The 26,879-nt window shown below is 33.5% G+C and overlaps 2 protein-coding genes across 3 annotated transcripts; both read right to left on the bottom strand.

The window, feature by feature from the left end:
- Window positions 1-1,871: 1,871 nt before the first annotated feature.
- LOC142640485 (anthranilate phosphoribosyltransferase, chloroplastic-like) lies at window positions 1,872-6,533 on the bottom strand. Its single transcript, XM_075814610.1, has 10 exons — window positions 6,218-6,533; window positions 5,984-6,127; window positions 5,338-5,499; window positions 5,162-5,245; window positions 4,521-4,709; window positions 3,421-3,511; window positions 2,715-2,774; window positions 2,476-2,594; window positions 2,242-2,376; window positions 1,872-2,152 (listed from the first exon to the last, which is right to left on the bottom strand). The coding sequence occupies exons 1-10, from the start codon at window positions 6,416-6,418 to the stop codon at window positions 2,099-2,101; spliced, it is 1,239 nt and encodes a 412-aa protein (XP_075670725.1). The 5' UTR covers window positions 6,419-6,533; the 3' UTR covers window positions 1,872-2,098.
- A 13,733-nt stretch (window positions 6,534-20,266) lies between these two features.
- On the bottom strand, window positions 20,267-25,836 carry LOC142640449 (V-type proton ATPase subunit D). 2 transcript variants are annotated; one of them, XM_075814550.1, is made up of 3 exons: window positions 25,666-25,834; window positions 21,430-21,496; window positions 20,267-21,322 (listed from the first exon to the last, which is right to left on the bottom strand). In XM_075814550.1, exon 3 carries the CDS (start codon window positions 21,302-21,304, stop codon window positions 20,519-20,521), a length of 786 nt encoding a protein of 261 aa, XP_075670665.1. In that variant the 5' UTR covers window positions 21,305-21,322; window positions 21,430-21,496; window positions 25,666-25,834; the 3' UTR covers window positions 20,267-20,518. The 2 variants fall into 2 exon arrangements, with proteins under 2 accessions (XP_075670665.1, XP_075670664.1); XM_075814549.1 differs by lacking the exon at window positions 21,430-21,496 and having other exon boundaries at window positions 25,666-25,836.
- Window positions 25,837-26,879: the final 1,043 nt, after the last annotated feature.

The following is a 26,879-nucleotide window of genomic DNA, read 5'->3' as shown; positions in this document are numbered from 1 at the left end:
TTTTTTTTTCCTCAACCAAACAAATGAGTTTTCCATTTTTCCATCCTCCCAACCAAACACATATAATGGAAAACTAAATCTTTTCTATATCCCCCAACCAAAAGTATTAGTGTTCTCTTAAAGAAATGCTTTGGCTCATAGAATATCAAATCGCAAATTCATCAAGATCAGATACCATTCTTCAAGGCAAAGCATTTATCCGTGGAGTGTCCTTCCTTTTGATGATAGTGGTAGTACTGCTCCGGATTATAGAACTTTCGAAATGAGCTTGATGGAGGCTTTGGATTAACAGGGTCTATCACTTCTTTGAAACTAATCTGCCAAAAGCTATTCCAAGAGTCATGTTCAGCTTGTCACACATTCTTCGGGTCCTTAACTGTACCATTACAATGTGCTTGGATATTCGTCATTCCCAGCGATGTTATGAAACATAGAGTTCCTCAAGAATATGGTATAGTAAATAGTCATTGAGTTTCTCATTGTTATGAAAAATAGGAAAGTGAAAAGTATTGTTCAACTTGGATGCTTGAAATAATTATGTAGGTAAGATTGAAGTGAGCAGAAGATGGTAATTGGACAAGAATTAAACTTTAGGATTTTTTTTTTTTAATTCCCCTTAAATTTGGCATCTTGAATCTCACTTTGCTGGCAGAGAGTGAACTTCACAAAATCATATTAAATATATTTTCAAAAGGGAACTTTTCAAAATGAGTACATCAATTTGACAACTTCTCATAGTCTCAGAATCTCAATTTTTAGCTTTTGCATACTAGCTGAACAGAAGCCTGCATACTTTGATGGATGGAGGATTAAAAAAGAAAAAAGAAAAAAACTGATGACCACGAAGGGTGTGGAGAATATAACCTGATTGGCCTTGTTCAACAACATTTCTAGCTCTTCTTTGCTCTTTCTGCTTGAGCTGAACACCAATCCCATTTCTATATTTGTATGAGAGAGAGAGAGAGAGAGAGAGAGAGCTAGTTCTTCAACCAATCATTTTCCTGCAATTCCATCTCTTTGGTTTAACTACTTCAAAATCAAATACTGCATTTATTTATTGTCGTAGGTATTTTACATCTTGAGAAACAACTCTGGCATAAACATACCCTAGTATTGAAAAACAGATTTTTTTTTTTGCTCTTTGGGTAATTTTTGCTAACAATTTCATTATGTGGCCCACAAGCAAACATATTAGTTAAGTAGCATCTCCAATTTTAGAGACTTGAGTTCTAAAAGGTGGCAAATCTGACCTGGCTTAAAAGCCACATGGAACTAGAGACTTGAGTTCTTTCAATGAACAAAATTCATAGAACACAACATGCACAGAACACAATTCACCAAAAATACACCTTCAGGTTCTCAGATTTTCACATAAACACGAACCCATTCACATCTCACCTGCAAACCCAAAAAAAAAAAAATTTCATGTGCCACCACCTCATCCCCGATCCACGAACCTCACAGCCTCCTCCTCATAAATCTGCTACTCGCACGTTGCCTAGAGTTCCATTGGGTACCAGATCAGATAGAAAGAGAGTTCATGGGCTTTGATAAGGGGTTTTGACCAAGAGAGATCAGGAACGAGACAGAGCGAGAGAGGAGAGAGAAAGCTTCGGCCTGGTGTTTGTGCTAGAGCTCAGTGAGTGAGCTTCGGCCTTGGAGGCCCAATTTGGGCTTGATCTAAAGAGCAGAAGAGAGGTTCATAAAGAAGAAGAAATGATCAGTTTAGGCTAGGGTCAGATTTTTTCTCTCGGTTTTCTTTAAGGAACTCGAGTCTTAGAGTTCCAAGTGGATTTTTTTCCTCATCAGCTTTGCCACCTCTTGGAACTCGAGTCTTAGAACAGAAAAACATGGCTCTATTGATTAATAGATTTGGCTTTAAACAGGGCTTCAAAGTAACCATTCCAACAAGAGAACAGAAAAACATCCATTACATTGAAACCTTGAAGTCTGAATATTTAAGTAGGTAAAAGTTTTCATTGTTCAAAGTATCCATTCCAACAAGAGAACAGAAAAACATCCACTACATTGAAACCTTGAAGTTTGAATACTCTGACATTCCCCATGCTATTTTTTGGCTGTCAATCTTCAGAAGTCACTAACTGATATTAGAGTCTCGGGCATGCTTAAGGGCTGCTTCATTTTTTGATTTCTGCAATCATCAAACAAACAAGATCAACGTGTATAAGTCAATCACAATTTGAAGCTATATTAACTTTAGAAGTTTTTTATTTAACCTACATTGGAAATATTTATCCACAAATTAAGCGTCTCCCGAGCTTTTCCTGATTCATGTGTTTCACGAGCCAAAATCACCCCTTCACCCAAGGTGTTCACATGGCCACTAACCAACAAAGCTGCCGCTGCATTCATTATCTGTTCAAACATTTTGGTGATAATTAGATTTCTCTCAATCATAAGTAATAATCTATGACATTAACATTTTAATGAGAGCCAAATTGCCAAAGTGCTTACAAGTGCATCAGCAATGGACCCTTTTTGTCCTGATAACACACGCTTTAGAACCTCTGCATTATACTCTGGATCTCCACCTCTCAAGCTATCTAAAGTGCAGTGGGGAATGCCAAACTCCACTATCAAATAAACATTATGTCTTTATCAGTAAGTATAAAGAAATTGTTCATAACCATTACTACGTAGAAACTAATCAAACATGAAAAAATAAGAATAAAAATTAGAAGGAAGATTCTCACCTGGATCAAATGAGAATCTCTCAATATTTTTTGGAGTGACATCAAGGATTAACCCAGGTCCTGTATTCAAATCATTGATCTGTGACTAAGATGAGATTTAATAATATACTTAAACAGAAACTATAAAAGGTATAAAAGGGCACACCTCATCAAGATTGATAGGGCATCTTCATTTGTACACGTACTGATAGGGTTCTAGAAAATTTTAAATTATGCAATACATTGAGGAAAAAAATGTGATAGGACATAAATTGACAACATAAATTATGCAAAGTGCTCCTCTTTAGAAAGGTTCCCTACATTATCAAAAAATAAAAAGAATAAAAAATCAACCAAATGCCTTTTTTTTTTTCACTGAAAAAATATGTTCTTTTTTGATATAGATAAGCAATGTTATATGCTATAATAATAATAATAATAATAATAATAATAATAATAATAATAATAACAATTTGGCACTAATAACTAACGCAAAATGTAATGACATACAGTTTTTTGTTAGTTGTAAATCTATGTAAATGGTTTGGATCAATAAGAAAAATGACCAAGGCATGTAAAAATGGGTTATGCCCGATCAATCTTGAGAGAAGGCTGCCTCGTCATAGTTTATCTCATACTTTAAAAATAGAGAGAGATAAATTTCAAATTCTACAATTGTAATAAGCGTACTTTAGCCTTTTTATTTTTATTTTAATGAGTATCTTACCTAGGGGACTCATTTCATCTAAACCCTCTGAGTGAACAACTAATGCTCTTTTCATGCCAAAGAGCTGCAGTGCTTTAGCCATTTTTAAGACCTATACAACAGAACATAAAATGAGAGAAAAACTCACGACCACATATATGCAACTAATAACTTGAAAAGTGAACCCAACTACACAAGCCCCTTAACAGTAAATAATTGTGTATCAGTCTCCTTCTATATTAGAGAATACACAATGAAATCAATGTTTTATTCATGATGAAGTGATTACTGCAATCAATAAAAATATGAAACATAGTTGTGTTAGTTTGATTACATGCTCTTAAACTAAAATTATAGACTCATTTTTGCCACTATAAGTTATCTACCAGAAACAAACCATTGTAACTTGGGTACAATTTGAAATACTCCAGCACTATGTTGATCTGATAAGCAAGTACAAAACACTTAAGAGTTTTCAGTCAATTATACATAATACATTAATGAACAATTCAGGCAAGACCCAATCAAAATAAAAATCCTTCGAATCTTACCAGCAATTACTCTATTGATTAAGAATCTATTTAATCATAGCCTTATGTCTACTGAAACCATCTTGGGAAAAGAGTGACTAAATTTGAAATAATGTAATAATCTATCACTTTCATTATGTAATTAGTTTCAAATATTTTAAACTTCAGGTGTGGTTAAAGAAAAAATGACAAATATCCTATGGACCTTAGCAACAACCAGTTGCTATGAGAAAAGTAAAATTAAAAAAGTGCTCATAGGCCTTCCTGTTGTTCACAAAGTTGGCATTTAAATGATCTCAGGTGCATTGAAATTATTTTGAAACTTGTTAAAGAAAAATGCAATCTGTTTCATAAACCTAGAAAAAACTGAGAATCATACAGTGAAAGCAGTGAAGCTTGAATGATTGACCGTGTATACAAACAACCATGGTACCACCTTGAGTTTATTGCTACAGGAACTTGATGGAAGAAAAAATTATGTTTATTTTTTGGTGGGGGGAAGTTAAATGAAAATAAATAATCAAGAAATATAGTTTTAGGAGAGTAGATGATAATTCTAATATTTCAGCTATTCTTGATGCAAATACTTACCAAGTCTTCCTTGTATACACCAACAACAGCAAAAGGTACTCTTGCTGGATTCAACATTGGGCCCAATATGTTGAATACAGTTTTTACTTTTAGCTTTTTTCTAACAGGGCCGACAATCTTCATTGCTGGGTGATATCTTGGAGACATCATAAACCCAATTCCTCCCTCGTTCACACATCTCGTCACCCCCTGAGTTAAAAAAAAAACAATTAAGAGAAATTGAATTAATATAGGCAAAAATCATTTGTTCACAGTATTGGCACTCTTTCTCATATTACATGAGTTTTTTTTTTTTTTAATATATATATAAGTAAAGGTGTTGACATAATAAACCCCAGCGTATAAGTTTTTTTTTGTTCTCTGATAGATGTATTGTGTTCTTAAGGAAATAATATATAAATAATAGGGCTTCAATTAGAGATACCATCCTTCTCTGATTGCAAAATTATCGCTATAACTTCTAGCCTGATATTTATTTCATAAATTGTCTATAAAGTCTAGTGCAGCCAATTTATAATCTCCTAGCGGTCAGAATGTGCTTCTCACCACAAATGAAGCTGCTCTGAAGCATAGTCACTCACTAGCCATAATATCATTGGAGCATCAATTCAACTTTGAAAAATAAAATTAATTACACTAACCTCCGGATCCAAGTCATTAACTACTCCCAATGCCTCTAATACATCAGCACTTCCACATGCGGAAGAACTTGACCTATTTCCTTGCTGAACACAAAACAATTAACCAATCACTATTTCATTCATTTATATCTCACTAAAGATCAAAGCATCAAAAGTAAATGCAGAGGGATGCCAACCTTTGCAACTTTTGCCCCACAAGCTGCAGCAAGTATTGAAGCCCCTGTGGAAATGTTCACCGTGTTTGCTCCGTCACCACCAGTTCCAACAATGTCAACTGCATCAACCAACCCTTCTATCTTCACACTATGCTTGAGCATGGCCCTTGCCAACCCCACAACCTGTTTGAAAAATCATTAAAACCCCATAAAAGTATTCACTTTCACTATCCTTTATTTTTTGAGATAGGTAGATAGTGGGAGGGAGGAGGTGGGATTCAAACCACAGACATGATACACTGCAAAGAATGCCAACTACCATTGGGTTATCACTTGAACCCCTCATTATCCTCCATTTGTTTCAACATTAAACATACTTTTATAGACAAAAATTGAATTGACTTAGTCCTTAAAAGGCATTCAGGCAAAAAACTTGGGTGGGGTGGAACCAGAATTTATCCAGTAAAAATCTATTGAGATAATTTTAAGTGTAAAGAAGCAGCTAGAATGCATGCCGAATATTATTATTTCATGAAATTTCACTTTTATAGACAATTAATTCTAATAGCCATCTATCAATTCCAAGGGGTCGTACAGGATACTATAATCTTAAAATGCCAATTGATAAAACTCAGTCCCACAGAGCCCCAAAGAAGAGAACTCTTACCTCTTCATATGTCTCTCCTTTGGCTCTCAGCAGAACAAGAAAAGCACTTATCAGTGCTTCATCTGCATCTTTCAGTAAAAAATCCAGGGAAGCCTCAGCCTCAGTCTCAGACAAATCAACACGACTTATCAATGTTTCAATCAACTGCAACAACCAAAAAAAAATCAGAAACCAGTAGAACCCAGAAGCCAAAATTACATATAAACACAAGATAAAACACCCCGAAATCCATACCTCATTAAAAGATGGTATTTTTTGGGTTGAACTCTCAGAAACAGTGCTGGGAAATGCAGAGACCAGAGTGGTTGTATGTCTTATTAGTTGATTTGTGTGAAGAATTGGGTGTGTGAAGAAGCAATTTCGAGGACTATTAAGCTTGGGAATGGAATTCAAAGAAGGGAGAAAGATTTGAGATTTGTAGGAGGAGATTGCCATTACATTTACAGCCCAATTTCACAACAAAAGCTAATCTTTGAAAACAGAAACTGTGTCCCTGAACGTATTTGGCGGTATGAGCGAAAAAGAAATGGGTTATGCAGCTTAATATGGCAGCTATTCTGTTCCAGAAAAGGTAACTTATTAGAGAATCCATTAGTGGCGTTACCATTTGTGAAGGTTAACGTACGGTTTGGTCTGGTGAGTGAGCTGTGACTGTACGCATGAGGTAGCACGTAGCAGTAGCAGATTCCCATGTAAACTGTCAAGACGTCAACAGTGTAAAGGTTGTTCACAGTCACGACAAATCTATGCTACTATTGGATTTGGATGTCTTTTTTGGATAAGTTGGATTTGGATGTGTTCGAACAAATTCATAAACTCTCAAATTCCTCTCTTTTTTAATTAAATAATTTTAAATTTAAAAACACGCAGGTCAAAAAGAGTAATCTACATAGAAAAAGATCTACACTACCTCTCTATCAGATTTTTTTTAAGAAAAATGATATGTTCATAACATTTTCATAATATTTTTACAACAAATCATAAGTGACAGGTTGTTACTGGTTGTTATTATTAGGGTAAAAAAATAATCTTAATGTTAAGTTCAAATTTAAATTAATAACAACTAACCACCTATGATTTGTTGTGAAAATATTATAAAAATATTGTGAACGTAACACTTTTTTCTTTTAAAGGTATCTCTATCTCACTTTTAAATATTATTCCACGTGTTTCTAAAAAAAAAAAAAACAGTATTCCACATTATTCCATAATATCTTACCTCTTCCTAATATTTTTTTTAAAAATACTCACAATAACTCTCAGTTATTTTATAGTATTTCTTTTAGACAGATAACTTTTCATATTTGAATTCTACTGCATCTGCATGAGAGTTGGAAAAAAAAAATCAAGTGTTTCAGTTTCAAGTAATTTCTTCCGTTTATTTTATTTTTAAATATTATTATCACATTAAATCCAAAAAAAAAGAGTATATTGTAAGGGTAAAGTGTGTGTGATGAGGACGAGTCTTCTATAAAATATAAGAGTATATTACATTGGATTATTTGATTTAAAAAATAATAATATGGAATAAAGAATAAACTTTCTTTCTAATATTTCCCTTTTTTTAAAGAAAAAAAAATCTTTTTTGTTTTCCCTAGGCAAGGCATGGGGAAGCTTTGCCTACCTTTTCCGTACTAACTAAAGGTGTTCCGCATTGCCTTGCCTTGCCTTTTCCGTACTAACTGAAGGTGGGTCACAATCGGCATATCAGTGAAATATATATATATATTTTTTTAAAAACAAATGTGACTCTGATAGGTACCGCCCGTGTCCCTATGTTTCAGGCTAAGTGCAATGTCCAAAAGTCTGGGCACGGCTGTCCAGTTACGGTGAGAAGTCCTGCTTTGGGTAATTCTCCCTACCTTGGAGAGAGCACACAGAAATATAGAAACATAAATAATAATAAAATAAATAATAAAGAAGAAAATAAAAAAATATATATATTCAAAATAAAGTTAAAATGGAACATGAAATATGAAAACAAAAAGTAATAAAATCTTACTTAAATAAAACTTTTCTCTTGATTAAAACTAAAAAACTTTTATCTTTAATACAAGTTTTGAAAATAAAAACGGTTTGAAGAGTTACAAGATTACAATATTCCTTTCTTCAATACTCCTTTATCTTTGTCTTCATCAATTATGTCTAGTTTGTCTTGCACTATTCCAACATGACTATTGTCCTTCTTTCCCATAAAAGTTATTTTCAAGTCTTGATTTTTATCAACGCTTCTGTCAGTTACCTTTAAGTCATCTTTCTCAAAGTCATTTTTAGTGTCCTGAAATGTTATAGCTATAGGACTGTCGGTTACTTTATGTCTTCCATCTTTTATTTGTATTATACTATCACTTTCTATATCAACTTTCTTAGAGCATCCGCAGTGAATGTTGGATATGCTATATCTAAGCCTTTTACAATTGAAATTTAAAAGAAGCTCAAAAAAGCCACTCCAACGAAACTGGTAAAATGAGAGTATTGCAAAAAAATTTGCAATTGAGCTACAGTGTGATTCTAAATGTAGAATCACACTGTAGCTCAATTGTAAAAATTATATTAATATTTTATTTGTAAAATATTATTCCTTCTTCCACTGTCTCTCGTCTCTCGTCTCTCTCCATCGCTGAAACAACTCAAACCCACGCCAAGCCTCTCTCTTCTCTCTCACCATGTCTACCGATTCACCTACCCATCTCCAATCCCTTTAATCTCAGGCCTTTCTCTCTCAGTTGGTCTCATTTCTTGGTTTTTTTTTGTGGTTTCTGGCGGTGGAGATCGGCTAGCGATATGGATTTCTAGCGGTGGAGATCGGTGAGTTATGTGGGTTCCTGGCGGTGGTGGGTTTGTGACTGATGTGGGCGTGGGTTAGGTGGTGCAGCAGCGGCAGCGGCGACATGGGTCGGTGGCGGGTTTGTGGTTTTGATTTTGGGTTTTGGATTTTTATTTTGATTTTGGGTCGGCGGTGGCGAGTGATTTGTTATGGATTTTGATTTTTGATTTTTGATTTTGATTTGGATTGGAGATCGGCGAGGAATTTGCTAGAGGTTGCGTACCTGGTGCTTGTTTGATCGGAGATCGGAGGTCTGGTGCTTGTTTGATCGGAGATCGGAGGTCTGGTGCTTGTTTGATTTGGGTGATTTTTTGTTGTGATTTGCATGTTGTGATTTGCTGGGTATCCGATCGGAGGTCTGGTGCTTGTTTGATTTAGGTGATTTTTTATTGTGATTTGCTGGGTATGGGTTTGCTAGAGGTTGAGGCCGGTGCTGGAGGTTGAGGGAGAAAGAGACCAGTGCTGGAGGTTGAGGGAGAAAGAGAGGAAAAGAGAAATAGTAAAAAAAAAAGGATTAAAAAAGAATATTTAAATAAAATGGGAAAAAATAGAGTTTTAGGATGTTGGGGTTTTGTAAAATGGTATGGTATAATTGATAAAGTTGTTTTTTAGATGGTAAAATAGGATAGAATTAGAAAAAATGAATGCTGTAGCTCTTATGCCGAGTTTCTATTACACTATTCCTTTCATTATACCAATTATCTGTTACTAAAGATGATCTAAGGGTTCAAAGTTTGAGTTTAGAACTTTAATGCTTTCATAAAGATCCAAAAAACTGTCTATTCTGTTATTTCTTTCACTGTCTATTCTATTATTTCTTTTATTTTCTCTTACTACAGTAGTGGGTCTTTTAATAGCTTCTAAAGATTCTAATTTTTTATTAATTCTATCTAAAAAACTATTATTATGTCTATCAGTCTGCCTGTTGATTTTATCTTTTATTGATGTTCTCCAATTATTAGTGTTATTAGTGTAACTATAGTTATAATTGTAATTATCCATTTTACTGTCAGAATCAAAATTTGATTCATAATCCATAGTATCATTTAACCAAATATTATCTATATCTCTCATGCTATAACCTTCATCATAATCTATATCATCATAGTCCATGTTTCTAATTAGTGTGTGTCTAACCTAAGTGTGAACAAACAAACAGATGATGATCTGATAAATGTATTTATTCTATTTCCAAGCAATTAATAATTACTGGCGGAACTATTACTAACCACTGGTATCCTTGCTATCGGGCCCACCTCCTCGGGAAACTCCATTGCAGGACCACCCAAACACACGCCTATCCGTTGGCTAACAAAACAGGTTGACCAACACAAAACTATGGTTTGCCAACAAGCCTTGAAGCTGACCAACGCTACCAAGGAGCAAGTAGTGGCTATGTAGCAATAAAATTTCCTAGTAACTTCTTAATTGCAAAGAAATAAAACTCATACATCAACCATCCATGGCTCTAATACCATAAACTATCCAGGAGAAAGCACAGTAGTAATGTGGAAGCATAAACAATGATAAAATAGATAATAAAGAAGAAAATAGCAAAATAGATATATTCAAAATAAGGTTAAAACAGAATATGGAATATGAAAACAGAAACTAACAAAATATTACTTGAACAAAACTTCTGTCTTTGATTAAAACCAAAAACTTCTGTCTTTAATATAAGCTTCGAAAATAAAGATTGTTTGAAGAGTTACAAGATTACAAAGTCTGTCTGAAGGGAATGTTACAAGATTACAAGAGGGGAAGGATTACAAGAGTCTTTCTAAGGGAGAGGGAAGGCTATTACAAAGGCTTTCTAAAACTTTAAGCTTCTCATATTTTTTAGCTTGCTTCCTGTCTTCGAAGTCTATCTCTTTTATAGATGAAGAGAACCATGGTAAATCTTGAAAAGTAACCTGAGTTAGTAGAATTAACTCAAGTTAGACTTTCGGTAGGAACTGTCTAGAAATCTATCTGGTCTCTTTTTACGCATGCTGGTAAACAGTAGTGATAAATATCCGTCGGTCTATCTGTATCTGTCTGGACTGTCACTGTCTTGGATAAATATCTGTCTGTTTGGATTGTCACTGTCTTGGATAAATATCTTTCTGGCTGTATCTGTCTTGGACTGTCTTGGAATCTGTCAAGGTACTATTCACGCGTGCTAATAAATAGTGATCTGTCATGATTCTGTCGTTCTGTCATTTTATCATATATCATAGGGATCTTGAGAGTCTTGAAATAGTTCTGGATGAGTCCTATAATTTGGAGATGAGGATTCCATTACTATGTCATCTTCATCATCTAAAATTTGTGATGCAGTTTCAAGTAGCTATTTTTTAAGTTGTTTTCTATCTGATACAGAGGCAGGCTGGCACTGAACTTGACTTTTTTCCAAAAGAAAATGAGAACTTACTATCTTGGAAGAAGAGGATTTTTTCTGTAATTCTTGGCAGATATGATCAAAATTAAACTTATTCCACCATTTTAATGAAAACTTCTTGTAAGCATAGGAAAAAGATACTAGGGATGTTTTTCTATCTTGTATTCCTATCTGATAATCCACGGAAGATTTGGAAACCTGTAAAAGAACTGTAAAAGATGTGGAAAATCCTTTTGGTGAGGAATGCCTGGTTCTTTCTTGAAAGTCTCATAGGCTTGTAGGAGATCAGAGGGAGAATCCTGGCTTTAGGACCATAGGAATTCCACCAGTCAATGAACTATCTTGGTATCATTATATCTTTCTTTCTATACATATCAAAACAGAAAAACCAAGTGTGTCTATAAATATTATTTTGGAGTAGCAGGAACCTATCCCAGGCTTCCATATAGTCATAGTAATTATAAAATTGGGGTTCAAATAGTATTGAAAAGTTCTTAGTAATCCAAGTTGTGCTTTCCATTGAGAGGGGTTGAGGATTTGTTTTATGACTACTTTAGAGTAGCCAATTCTTTTGGGGTCTTAGGAGCAGGGCATATGTGTTAGTAGTATTGAGTCTATATCAACTAAAATATGCTCATAAAATGTTTGGGTCTTGAAGGTTTCTGTCTTAGGATGTTTCCATCCTAAGGGTATAAGTTGTCTGACTAGGGAAAGGGTATCTATTATATGTTGGTATTCTGGTTCAATCCATAGAATAAATTTCCAGGAGTCTTTTGGGAGTTCAATATTGTGGTCTTCTTTTGGTGCTGGGGCTTCCTGAACGGTAGAGGATAAGGATTTGTATTTTGGTTGGTTGGATGGAGAGGCTAAAGGGGGAAAAGAGGTTACTGCTATATTAAATGGTGTTTTTAAGGGAGGAGTTGGGGTTGAGGGCATAGCATATGATTGTTTAGTTGTTGGATTCAAACTTGGGGAAAGTGAGCTGAAAGGGTTTGGGCTGCATATTAATGGGGATTTGTCTTGGGGTCTGGTTGAAGAAGTAGTGGGTGAAGCGAAGGAAGGGGAAGGAAGAAATCTGCTAGGGGGAATAGGAGGAGTAGCGTAGGACTGTATGGTTCTAGGTTTTGGGGAGTTACTCTTTTCTGAAGGGGAACTCATCTCCCCTGTAAGAATTCACGGGTTAAAAAGTCAGGCATTGAATTAGATTCTCCTTTAATATATTCAATATCAAAGTCAAAAACACTTAAAATGGCTTGCTATCTAGCAAAATTAACTTTGTTTAGAAACAAGATTTTGAACATCTTTCTATAAAACTTCTTTAGCACTTTTACAATCAACTTTGATTAAAAAAATTTGATTAAAAAGATCATTTTGGAATTTTGAAACACATAATATAATAGATAAAAAAGAAACATGGACTAATTAGAAAAGAAGATGATAAAGAATATAATAAGGGAAATAGTAGAAAGAAACTTGTATGAAAGTAGTAGTAAAATGCAAATAATAGATGAAAGACTAAAAGCAACCGACAGAAAAGTTGATGGAAAAGTTAGCATAGAAAGACAAGAAATGAAGGATGGCCTAATAAAAGAAAGAGCAACATGTATAGAAAATATAGAAAAGAATCTTACTTTTAAACATTATTCCACATGTTTCTAAAAAAAAAACATTATTCCATATTTTCTTACTTCTTTTTCAAATTTTTATTAAAAAAAATACTCACAATAACTCATAGTTATTTTATAGTATTTTTTTAGACAAATAACTTCTCATATTTGAATTCCAATGCATTTGCATGAGAGTTGGAAAAAAAAAAAATCAGGAGTTTTAGTTTCAAATAGTTTCTTCCATTTATATAAGCCACCGACTCACGTAGACAAAAATTCTAAGAATTAAGACATTTTTTTTATCTTATTTTTAAATATTATTATCACATTAAATCCAAAAAAAAAAAAAAAGATTATTTTGTAAGTGTAAAGTGTGTGTGACGAGTTTTCTATAAAATATATATGGGTATATCATATTGGATTATTTGATTTCAAAAATAATAATATGGAATAAAGAATAAACTTTCTATCTAATATTTTCCTTTTTTAAAGAAAAAAAAAACTTTTTTGTTTTCTCTAGGCAATGCAGCACCTTTGCCTTACCTTTTCCGTACTAACTTAAGGTGGGTCACAATATCCGTATCAATGAAATATAAAAAATACAGGAGTGTTTTATATTGGATTATTTGGTTCTTTTAATTTAAAAATATGGCTAGTATAAAATATAGGAGTATATTACATTGGATTATTTGATTTTAAAAAAATATGATATAAAATATAAATTTTCTTTTTAATCTTTCCCCTTTTTAAAGTTAAAAAAAAAAAAAACCTTTTTTCTTTCTCTAGGCAATGCGGCACCTTTGCCTTGTTCTTACTAAGTAAAGGTGGGTCACAATCACCAGATCCTTGAAATATAAAAAGTATAGGAGTATATTATATATTGGATTATTTGGTTTTTTATAAAAAAATGTGGTATAAACTTTCTTTCTAATCTTTCCCTTTTTAAATGAAAAAAAAAAACCTATCAAAAAAAAATGAAAAAAAAAAAACTTTTTTTCTTTCTATACTTGAACCCTACTCTTCCCCTTAAGCACTTAGTAGAGTGATCATTACGCCAAAAATGCACGGTAGTGATAATTCTCTAATTCTAACCCTTGTATTTCTTTTCCCCATTTATCTAGACATTTTCCTTATTGGCTTTCAAATTCCAAATCATTTGAACTCCAAGTTTAGTATTTAACTAGCCGATGTCCATTTTGTATAAATTTATTTTAAAATGTTTTATAAAAATTATATTTTTTTTGTATGAAATTACCTTCATGACCATGCATAATATTTATTCTTAAAATTGTTGCTTATATCATAGCTCCCAACCATGAATTATCTCCCTCTAAAATGATATTTCTTACACCTATCTCAATTGCAAAATCAATAGCCTAGACAATTGCCACTGGTTTTGCTTCCTCCAAATCCAAATTGCTCTTCCTTTGCAACTTAATACTACAATGAGTGGCCCGTTATCATCTCGAATCAAACCTCCTACTCTTACTTTGTTCTTTAAAAATTGCTCCATCAAAGTTTATCTTAAAGGAAGTTGTTATTTATGCTTGATTAGACAAATGCATATAGACAAATAATCATATCACCTAATCCATTGAATTTGACTCTTGCAATTCTACATTGAACTTAGCTCTTGAATGACAGCTCTTAAGGAGCTTGTTATTGATGTTGATTATACAAACAATCATGTTACCCAATCCATTGAATATGGTTATTGCAATTCTACATTGAATTTAATTCTTATGCAAAAAAGAGAAAACTGAGAAGTTATCCGTTGAATCTATCTAAAGCATTTAAAGTAATAAAGGCATATGTGGGTTCCAAATAATTCAACTAGTAGAGTCTAAAGCATTAAAAGTAAAGCCTCTGAGCACGCGAGTGAGGCTCTTCTATTTTTTGGATAAATTTTAATAATTTGCACCCATTATAATTTGAAATTACTTCATTTTCCAATTACAAAAAATTCTTAGGATTGTGATGAATATTATGCATTTGTGTTTGTGAGAAGTTCAACCATTGAGAAATTTTTTTTTTTTTTTTTTGGGTAGTGGGTAAAGAGTGTTATGTCAACAGGGGGGAGTGTTTTTTTATTTTTTATTTTTTATTTTTATGAACGTGGGGAGTGTTTTGGTGTACTGGGGTTTTTTTTTATAGAACTTTTTTTTTTCAATAGGAACGTGGATAGATATTTGATAGTGTGTGTGTTTTTTTTATTAGGTTTTTTGTGTTACCTGAATTTCTAAAGGTTTTACAGGGAAGAGTTTTTTTTTTATATATAGTTTTTTTTTAAAACTACTAGGAAGAGTTTGTATTTGTGAGAAGTTACATGGGTAGATAATTGATAGAGCGTTATTTGAACGTGGGGAGCTTCTTCTTTTTTTTGGTTGATGAACGTGGGGAGTGTTTTGGTGTACTAGGAGTGTTTTTTTTTTTTTCGGTGGCCGGGTAGTTTTTTTATTATAAAAGAACGTGGGATTGTATTTCAATGTAGAAGTAGGAGTAGTGTTTCAACGTGGGTAGGAATTTATTTAGAATAGAATTTACTATAATTAACCCCATTTTGTTTAGCTTAGATTAATAAAATTAGGGGTACTTTTGACTGTAAAAAAAAAAATAACTAATTGGGCGCACCCAGAATACGGTTAATGGGCTTGACCTATACTTGGGCTCACAATCTATTTATATTGTGGGTTTTGGGTTTCCTACTATGGGTGACCCTTTGCTTAGAGACCCAATTACGCACTCTTGTTCTCACAAAACTCTCTCCCTTTTCCCTCACAGAGTTGCCAACCCCCTTGTTTCGTACTCTACTTTCCTATTTATAGTTGGAGATAAGTGGAGGTGTAATGATTACCTTCTGATGGCGGTCCAATTTCATCGCTTCTAAGTGGGTGCTCTGTCAGGGTCGATAGTAATGGCATTGGAACTGGTTCCCATCTCTAAAAGACTGTTCGGCAGTAATATTCCCTAAGGCAATGCCGGGAAGTCGAGACATCGTAATGCCAAGCAATCAAGTACCTGATCAAGTTAAGATTGATTAGGAGGGGCTCGTCTTTGACGTTCAAGGCAAAATGGTCCCGTTACGATTTTTGCGCTCATATTGGGTCTCAAGGGGTGTTCGGATCAAGGTCATAAGTCCAAAGGGGAGAGGGTCAAGTGTTGTATCTCAGGGCCAGGGCCCAAGGCCCAACAGGCTTAGGGCCCTGCCCCGTATGGTGCCACAAGGCTAGGGTCCAAGGCCCAATGACCCCGGGGCCCAGCCCCGTATACTAACTTTTCAAATTCTCTTAATATATACAGATAAAGGCATATGTGGGTTCTAGATAACTCAACTAGTAGAGTCTCTTATCTAATAATAAAGAGTTGTCATCAGTAGTGGAAGGCATATTAAAGTTTGGCTAATATAAATCATCAGCCCATTGTTTGGAATATATAAGGTATCTACTTTTATACATTTACACGTGTGTGTGTGTTGATTGATTATTAAACTTGTATGCCCTTTACCCAAATTTAATATTTAATCACTTATTATATATATAATTGAATCATTTTTATACATGTTCTATTTATACTTTAATTAATAATTATAAATATATTATATAACCATTTCCAAATATACTTGTCTCTCTTACCTCTATCTCATCATACCTGTCACGACCCAAACTCGATACCTGAATTTGTGACCATGATCGGTATGTTAATATCAAGCTTGAACTTGATATTAACAAGAACCAACTAAACTTTTAAACAAAAATTTTCGTCTTTCTTTTCATTCTTAGTTCTTTGCTTTCTTGATATAATTTTTTTCACTTAATATTCAAAACATCTACAATGTACTAAAGGAATAATAGAATCCACTAGTTATTCAAATTCCACACTTTCACATAATATATCTCTAATTACATAAAATATACAAGTCCTATTAGAATATCCCAAAATACATAATACTACAGAGCTAAACATCAAAATACCAAAATAGGGGCTATATTTTTAAAACTAAACCATCAAACTACCAAAATAGGGGCTATACTTTTAAAACTAAACCAACTTCTCCCAAAACTCGACTAAGACTCCCTCTACTCCAGAATAAAACATGTTAATCAAAAGAGTGAAGGGGTGAGCTACATAGCTCAGTAAGGGTAAGTTATACAAGAATTTAATAAGAATGCATGTAAACCAAAACATTTTATTTTATAGATATCCAGATAAGAGAACATCTTTTCATGCATAATATTTTATACTATTCATAATAATAACTTATACATTTTTCATAGGAAAATAATTGTTCTCCTTTTACTTATCAGAATAATATTACAAAACATTTTCTTCATAAACTTCTTCTCATAAAATAATATAACTTTTTAACATTAGCTTTCATCCAAAGCTTTATCTTTAAAGAATAATAGAGCTTATTTAGAAACTTTCATCTTTAAAGAACAACTTTTCTTTTCATTGGAAACAACTTCTTGAGCTTATAACTGATCATTATGCTCATAATGCATTTCAACAGAATCATTCTCTCATGATCATAAAATAACATAGTTGTTCATAAATAATATATAGTGGTTAGTCCATATCTAATAAGTATGTACAGATTTGGGAGGCTTCTAGCACACTATGCCAGGCATCTAGATTCCCCCCAATGCCGAGGATTCCTGGGATCATATCATAACACAGATCATCAACCATGGGGGTCGGTTGGCTTCCTCCACAAGTTGGTTGTTCCCAACAAGGGCAAGTACAACAAAGTCCTCACCACTTTTAATGGCTAATTACATAGCATTTTCCATGAAAAACCAGTAATTTAGCCTCTACTAGCCGAGTTTAGATCCTATTAGAGAACATAACTTGAAAACATTTCATACTTATACATCATACTGAAATTCATACTTTTACATAACATTTTATAATAATAGCATTTCCATTATTTTCTTTGAATATCATGTTTGTGAAATAAGTAACAACATCAATATGCTTAAATCATATACTTTAGATTTTGTAAGCATCACGAACATATCTATGTTTAAAACATGAGTGTATGCAATATCTCTATTCAAAACCTTTTAATGCATAATAAGATTTTTAAGATAACCTCATGACTTACCAAATACCCATATCACTTGTCCCTTACCTGAAAGCAAAGGAATCGAAAGCCTAAAGTCAAAGGAGCTCAAACTTGGGTGTTAGTAACACCTAAACCAAATATCAAAGATATTACTATCAATTCTACCTTAACATAAACTTATGGATACATCTCGAAAACCTAGCTCTCAAAATCAAGGAAATTCCAATCCCACCTCAAAGAGGTTCCCAAAACACAAGATACATTTATCAAACAACATGATTCACATAACCAAGGACAAATCATGATATTCACATTTATATTCCAATCATATAATGAAGGAAACACCTTCAATTCAAATGCAAGGGTTTAATAATTCATTAGGTTTTACAGCTTGTCTACCAAATGCAAAGTAAATGAATTGTTCTGAAATGACATTCTCTAAATTACCAAATGGCAAAGTATTAACAAGCCATTCTTTGATTTTCTTACTTGCATTGACATTCTTAATTAACTTTAGGGTTGGGCAGCCATAAGTCAGCATAGAGCTCAATCGACCATTGCAATACAATTTCTTATAGTCATTTAAGGTTATGCTTAAAACTAAAAACAGGGATTTTAGCTTCAACCAGCACATGAAAATTAATATTTTCACACTCCAAAGCTGAATCTTTTAAGTTTCAGAACCATATTTCATATGAGTTAACCCACACGAAAAACAGCCACAAATCAAAGGTTACAAGAAGTAGAAATTCTAAGTAGGTTCTTGAGATTAAAAGCTTTCTTAGAAATCACTGTAGTTCCAGTATCTATAACCCATAATATATTTATTAAAGGTGACAATTCAATATACAAAATTTTGGGTTCATCAAGACACTTGGTACCAGATGCTTTCTACCAAAAATTGTTTTCAAGTTCAATCAGATTATATAACTATTCTCTAATTGTTATGTAAAAGTATTTATAGAGGAAGGTAAGAGATAATCATAACTTTAAATTACAAGGCAACTATCACATAATTAAGTCTAGTTGACCATGTATCTTCACAATTAAATTCTACTTTTCTTTGGACTTGGGCTGATTATTAACTTGGCTCATTTTCTTTAGGTTTATCTCCTAAGAGTTCCCTCTATCTCTCTTCAATTTCGTGGTCGGAATAGGCAGCAAAGGAATCATTTTGGTGGCTGAAACAACATAGTTCCATGACAAAGTAGGAGGTGGAAATAAGGAAGCATGATGTGGCAAGAGACAAGAGGGAGGTGGCGTGAACTAAGGCAGGTTATGGCATGAGAAAAGCAGGACTTCGCAAGAAGAATAGGAGGAGGTGTCATGACTTGGAAGCTTACTACTTAATTGCAAATTAGTCCCCAAGTTTTTGCCTAATTGAACCAAGTCCTTATTCATTAAATTTTATACTATGGCACCCTTATTTGCCTTCCACATAAATTAAGTGTCCCCTTTTATTTCTAAATTTCCATTTACTTAAAATACTATTTGATTATCATTAATGAAATGATATAGACATTCTTAATCATTAGGGTTAAAGATGCGGGATATTACAATACCAAAGTCACCTAATTAAGAGTGATCAAATTGGTTCATCCCATACTCCTCATGGACTATATCTGACAAGTTTTCCATACCCAAAAAAGAGCAAGGGGCACCCATGATTGGATCATGTTTCATCCTATTGTTGTTCTTACTACTCTCTCTCTCTCTCTCTCTCTCTCTCTCTCTATATATATATATATATATATATATATCATTATCATACAAAATAAATTGTGTGTCTAATGCATTAACCACGACTTAGAGGAAAATACTTTTTAATGGTAATTTTTTAACAAAATTGGACAAAAAAACCTAAATTGAATAAATTTAAGATTTAGAGGACTTAGTTGAACAAAAATTAAATTAGAAAATTAAAATAAATTTCAATCAAACTTATGGAGCAATTTGCATTTTTGCTTTTATTTAATTTATTTTTGCTCCTGTATAAGGTATCTGGGAAACTAAATGTAGTTGTGATTTTTTGTTGTGACTTTAGCTTTATTGTTTTATAGTTAAACATTGTATACAAATGCAAAATATTATGGTATATCTACCGTAACTCATTATAAATTGAGTAATAGAGCAATCGAAGTAGATAGTTGAGTTATAGAGAGACAGAAAAGACTTGGCAAACTAGCTTCGATGAGAGTTGGGAAGTGCTGAGGCTTGGGATCTGGTGGAAGATTTTAAGAACAACTTTAGACCAAAAGTTTTAAAATCAACAGCGACACCAATAAACAAAAAAAACCAACCAATCGGGTGTCTTCCGACATTGCTAGAGCCTAAAGCTCCCCCATATGTTATTTAGGTCATACCTATTTAAATCTACCAGGTGGTACAATCAATAATGACAGCAAGAATGCAAAAAATGAGAACTGATCCACTAAGCTTTTTTCAACTAATCAACTCCAGTCAACAAATATTGCATAACTCAAGGATAAAAAGTCAATTCATAAATAATACACAAGACAGGATAAAAATACATTAATGGTTTTATTCAGAACCCAACACTGTTATTCTAAATAGTAATCTGAATTTTCCGCAGCAAAACAAGAAGCACAGACGAAGCAACACATCTCTAAAGAGAACATATAAACAAATCCCCAAATCAGAAAATGATGTCCTCATCCTTCCCGGCAGCTGCAGATAGCATGTTGTGGGCTGCATTCATTGATATCCCTCTCTGCAAAGACATCTTCTCTGCAATCTGATCCTCAGCAAACCCCTTGGCAGACGCACGCTGTTTCTCAATTGCCTTCTTCTTATAACCCTGTATCTTCTTTAACCTAAAGAAATCCTCCCTTTCCAGCTCATCCAACTCCCCCTTAATGTAAATTATGGTGTTCTCTATCCTTGGCTTCACAACATTCTCTAGAGCATTAACTCTACGATTAGTGGTCTTGATTGCCTCATCAAGGGTTAAGAATGATGTCTGCAGTGAGGCTAGCTCAACAAGAACCTCAATTGTCTTCACATAAGCAGCACGACAAATCTGAACCTGCTGTCCACCTCTAGCCAGTCCAGTTAGGTCATTCTTGGTCTCACCCTCGTGAAAGTACTCAAACTTTGGGAGCTTCACACCAGCAATATTTTCTTGCTTTGATCGAACTTTAAGAGATGCATTTTGGACATTCTCAAGGACAATGTGCTTGATGTTCTCTCCAGCAACATATTTGGCTTCAGTTAGTGCAAATGAGGAGGTCTTCATGACCTCTCCCATTGATTCCTTTGTGGAGACAATCTTTTTAAGAATCTGTCGGAACTGCATGGTTAAAGCGTCACTCTTCTTCTTGAGAAGAGCATGACCTCTTGTAGCACCAACAAGGCGGGCTTTCATGGCCCCAAGCATTGTTACAGTGGGAACTACATTCAAGCGCTGGCTTTGGCCGGACATCTTTCCAAATATCTATGCCTAAGATATAAACAGAATAAACATTCAAAGACAATAAAATTGTTGAGAGCATCGAGGAATAGAAAGATATGCAAGGAAAATAAAAAATAAAATTTCACAACTCTTACAGTTTATTATAGTGATAACATCAAGGCTAATCAAAAGAGATTCAATTTCTATCCATTCATAAGGAAGCTGCCAAAAATAAGAACTAGAATCAATGTCTATGCTAAAGTGTTACAGAACCCAATTTCAACAACATGTATTTGCAAAGCAGGAATTCAATATCACATAATTTGCAAGATGAGTAATGCCAGTTTCCAAAGAATGAGAGAGAGAATAATTTGATGAAGCAGCAGTAACATTATTCATGACACAGTTGACAAAACCACCATAGCATGTTTAGATGAGCTTATTTTCATTGGCTTATTTTGTTTTAAAAATAAGTGTAAAGTACAGGTTTGCACCTAGAAAAAGTAAGGCCCTAAAAAGCTGTACATAATTTGATGGTGAAAATATGCAAGCATTTTAAGCTAAAACAGACCCTAGTAAAAATATTTTCATTATAAATTGCACACATACATCAGATGATCAGATTCTTGAACATTCAATACAAGTATGTACATTACAATCACTAGCATAGACATCGATTGGCTGAGAATCCAAAATAAACACAAATTCACAGCATCAGATGCCGATATCAAACTCATTACAAAGAATCCACAATTAACAAATTCCAGAACATACAATCCACTCTGCGAACTGAACTAAAGAACACAATCTCAAGCATCGACTATCTTAAACCAATCAAATCCATACAAAACCAATAACCCACTAATAATTAATCAAATTGAGTAGGAAATGATCTTAAATTAAAGATTAAGTGCTAAATTATAAAGGACAGCAATCTAAATGATCAAAATGGGTATCTCAATTTATTTTCCAGTTTTTCTCTTTTGAAAAAATCTCAATTGACTCGCTGCTCAAAAAGACAGGAAAAGAAAAAGGTACAAAAATTATAAATCTCTATTTTTCATCATTTTTTTGATAAGTAATAAGATTATATAAATCCAAAAAAAAAATAAAAAAGAGTCACCCAAGTATATAGGAATAAGCAACAATAGAAAATAAAGAAGGGTTCCTCTTGGCTGACAGCCAAACCAATAGGGTTCTTAAGAAGAAGAACTTAAGATCAGGCATATAACTTTCGGTGTCTTCAAAACTCCTGCTATTCCTTTCCCTCCAAATGCACCACATCAAGCAATGGGGGATATAGAAAACACACCAAACATTAATAAAATCAAAGTATTGTTAACAATAAAATCTAAAATTTGGTTTTCTTTCTCTATTTTCCAGCCCTTTCTCAGCAACCAAACAGGAAGAAGTGACTGACGGTAAAGAGGAGCTCAACTTAGGTAAATTTGGGGTTGCAGTGAAGTACAGAGGCAATGAGCTGCAATCATTAGGTTTTTGTGGAGATGGACTTGGGTGGGGAGGGGGAGGGGGGGGGGGGGGGGGGGGGGATGGGACCTTCTAAAGTTCCTTCTGTATTATCTCTATATCCAATTCCACTTCTTACTCTACTCTGTGTTCGGTTTGGCCTTTTTTTCCTTTTTTTCATTTCAGCATATTTTCTTATGTACAGCTTTTTGAACCTCACCTTTTTTTTAATGACATGGGACCTCACCAAGGCAGGGTCCTTTCCCATCCTTAGGAGTAAATCATGGATACACAACCCCACCTACCAAAAAAAAACAACACTTTTTTCTAGATTTGACAATACTTTTGCCCACTTGAGAAAACAAGAAAATCCAAACCAACACATACCAGCAGCATAGAGTACTACAAAATTTCATATATAAACTTAAAAGAACTCGGAAGCTGTAAGTTACAAAACTTAAAGACCATACAACAGAATTCAGATAATGTATACAACAGAATTCAGATAATGTACTCACAATGAATTGAGTATTAAACTTATGGAAGAATACAATCAAGAGAAAAATGATTTATGGAGGAAATTGGTGGGAGAAAAATACAGAATGTTCGTGGGAGATAGCCTTCACAGCCTGTTCAGCACTCAAATGGTTTGGAATTTGGAAGGCAATTAGATTCATGTCTCCCTACCCACACACCAAGCACCATACCAAATCCTTATACTTCTATCATCCTTTTTATTAAATATAAATATAATATTAGCCATAGTAACTTTGATAATTCTTTTTTCTTTTTCTTTTTTTGATAGGGGAGAGGGGAGGTGAGTCAAACCAATGACACAGGAAAAAACATTATACTGCTACCATCTATAAAGTTTTGGTATGATGCTTGGCGTGCAGAAAAGGACCTAGCAACTTTAATTCTTGGGCTATTTCAGTTAGTTGTTAATAAAGATGCTATAATCTTTTTTTGATAAGTAAGATGCTATAATCTTGGATTACACAAATAAAGGAAGAGTTCCCTGGTATCCTATGTTTGTAGGTCAGCCCAAGATTGGGAGAAGGAAATATTTGAATTTTTTTTCAACTGCTTTATTTAGTCTGATCTAAGTGGTAATGGAGGATAAGGTGTTTTGGCGACTTAATACAAAATGGGCATTTCAATGTTAGATCTTATGATGAGGTGTTGGTGCTGCCTACATGGATTTTTGTTGGAAGGCTGTTTTGGAGGGTAAAAATCCTACAAAGGTAGGTTTTTGTTGTTATTGTTGTTGTTTTGCATGTATTGCATCATAGGGGAAAATTCTTCCAATATACAATCTTATCTGAAGAGGTATGGTGTTAGCAAACATGTGGTTTTGTGTAGAACTAGTGAAGAAAATGTGGATCATTTGCTATTGCATTGTTTTTTTTTTAATGATAGGTAATAAGAATTTTATCAATAAGAAAAGTACAATGTGTTTACGATAGTAAACTCACTGCACTTGAATTGAGCTATTGCAATGTCCAGTAGCATGAGAATTATGTTTTTATATTTTTTTTTAGCTTTTTGAAGAGATGGGTGATGCTGAAGACGGTGAAGGAATGCTTCATCATTAGCAGCAAAGTTCCCAAGACTTTCAAAAATAGAGTTTGGAATGATGCAACTTCGTGTTTAACGTGCATGTATGGAGGAAGAGGAATAGGACATTTGAAGATTTGGAACTATATATAGAGAGATTCAAATTTCATTAGCCTTTGTTCTATTGGCGATCCTTGGAACTGAAATATCTTAATATATTTTCCAATTAAGAAGAAATTTTATCACTGAAATTTCATTGTACATCTACATACAGCTTTAGCACATAGCATTTTAAAGCTCCAATTAAACAAACCCAACATCAAAGAAATTCATCATCCGAAGAGGACGGCATCCTCTAGTTTGATATAAGTTCTCTTTCTTTTTCTTTTGTGGAGGAAAGGGGGAGGCAGGTCAAACAACACGGAGACTGGGGAAGGGGGTAGGTGCCAATCAGGGTAGAAGCTAGTTGCCTTGCTATAAGTTGTATAAAGCATTCAGCACCTGCATATTGCATTACTTTTTACACAAAGTTTCTTCACTCTCGATCCCCTACAAGAACCCTAGACAACCCCGACTTGGACTATTTTGGGGTTAGTAATTCATCCTTAATTCAACTTTAGTACACCCTTCATTTTAAATCCTACAACTTCTATTTGAGAAATATGTAGAGTGTGTGTATGTTTGGCTAGCTATCATCTAGGGGGCAGAATCATATTTTTTCCAAGCAAAAAATCCTAATTAAGTGAGAAAAGTAGTTTAAAAGGTTAGCTAATCCATCTACTGGATTTCTCATTATTTGGGTAACAAGAAATTAAAAAAACCTTCAACTAAACTGTGGCAACTACATATACATAATTTTTTTTTATTTCACAAAATGTTTTGAGGAAACAGAGATGAGGATCATTTTTGTCCTTAATTGAACTTCAGGAAATAAAAAAATAAAAAGCTAATAATAAATCATGCTCAACTTAAATGATCCCAATTGTGAGAATTCAATTAGTAACAGAAAGAATTTGGATCTAAGGCATCATCAAATCATCAGCAACAAGAGTTAAAACTAAGTTGCATCCATCAAAATGAAAGAAACCTATCTAAAATGAACACATAATAACGAAACAAAAAAAAGTAGTTGCTGTTCATACACGGATCTTAGCAATACACGCACATGTGATGAGTAATAAATTGATAATTTTTTAAATGTTCATCAACAAACTACTTGTACAGTTGCAATTTTACATAGGCTAAACTATGTTAAGCTTTATGTGTTTGTTTTTTTCTAATGAAATGAAAAGGAAATATATATATATATATATATATATATCGAAATTGATAAAAGGAGAGAGAGAGAGAGAGAGAGAGAGAGAGACCTATGCAGTGAAGGGGTTGAGGGTGTGAGCGGAGCGGAGAGTCGCCACAGGTTGAGATTTGATGATTTTGTCTTCTGTTTGCAAATTCGACTCGTTTCGTTTGTTTGCTGTCTTTTTCTTTGTGAACCTTCCCTCTGCTCTTCAGTTTATTAACCTATCCTTCCTGCCTTCACTTTTTGGGGGGTAAAATGTATATAACAGATGCGATCGAGTGAGTCATTGTCCTTGGATGAGTAACGTCCGTTAAAAGGACCACGTTAGTTTTAGTTTTCAAAAGTTTTAAATCTTCTTCATATTAATCCAAATTTCACAAGTAGTTTTACTTTTTTATTTTGCCCTTTTGTTTTTACAATTTATTTTAACCCCATCCAAAAAAAAAAAATTACTGAAAATATTTTAGAAAAATTATTTTCATTTTTTTCATAATTAACTTATACAATAAGAAAAAAGAAAAAGGAAAGTTAAGCATTTTCATGTCACTAGTAAAAAACTTTAAATGCCTTTCTTTTATTTTAAAAAAAAGACTTGAGTAAATTTTATGCCTTTAGTTTGAGACGGGACATATGTTAACGTTATGGTAGAAAGGGCTGAGTAAATTAATTAATTAAACGATCAGTTTGGATACCGTTTATTTTGCTAAAACTAAAAATTTATTGCTGAAAGTACTGTAAATAAAAGTAAAAATTAGCTGAAATAGTACAGTGGAGCTCATAAATTGTACCAAAAAGTACAATGGGCCCATGAATAATAGCAAATATAAGCTGCATAGTAAATATGGAAGTCGGCTAACTTTTTTTTTTTTTTGAGAAAGCAGAAGTGGGCTAGCTGAGAATGGAATCAACAAAGAGGGAAGGAAGGAAGTAGATGATGGGAATGAATAAACGAATAATATTTAATTGAATTAGAGATGTAGCATTGAAGTTGAATTGATGTAGGTGCACACAGAATATAGATGACTAAATTAGAAAAAGTGAAAAAAAAAATATCTAACTGTTGAATGGTTATATGCTCAAATGGAAAATGCCAACTCAAGTCGCTGGCCTCTACCCATTTTTTGTTTATGAAAATATATATATATACATGTGTATTATTTTATTAGGCGCATTATTTGCATAAACCGTTCAACAGCCTACTGGTATCAGAAAAATGATTTCTACCATGAGGAAGGAAACATGTTTTAACAGCTGCGTTCGTTCTCAACTTAAGACACTTCA

This window comes from Castanea sativa, chromosome 6, assembly GCF_040712315.1.
Source record: "Castanea sativa cultivar Marrone di Chiusa Pesio chromosome 6, ASM4071231v1".
NCBI classification, from domain to species: domain Eukaryota; kingdom Viridiplantae; phylum Streptophyta; class Magnoliopsida; order Fagales; family Fagaceae; genus Castanea; species Castanea sativa.
The sequence above is the reverse complement of the archived record's forward strand: the minus strand, read 5'-3'. Positions and strand labels throughout refer to the sequence as shown.

Bases quoted from the DNA above. Each gene is read 5' to 3' on its own strand.
- LOC142640485 (XM_075814610.1), bottom strand. From the start codon at position 6,418: ATGGCAATCTCCTCCTACAAATCTCAAATCTTTCTCCCTTCTTTGAAT. The intron at 6,128-6,217 runs GTATGGATTTCG...TGGTTGTTGCAG, and splicing joins AAATACCATCTTTTAATGAG to TTGATTGAAACATTGATAAG. The intron at 2,775-3,420 runs GTAAGATACTCA...ATTTGAATACAG, and splicing joins AGATGAAATGAGTCCCCTAG to GACCTGGGTTAATCCTTGAT.
- LOC142640449 (XM_075814549.1), bottom strand. From the start codon at position 21,304: ATGTCCGGCCAAAGCCAGCGCTTGAATGTAGTTCCCACTGTAACAATG.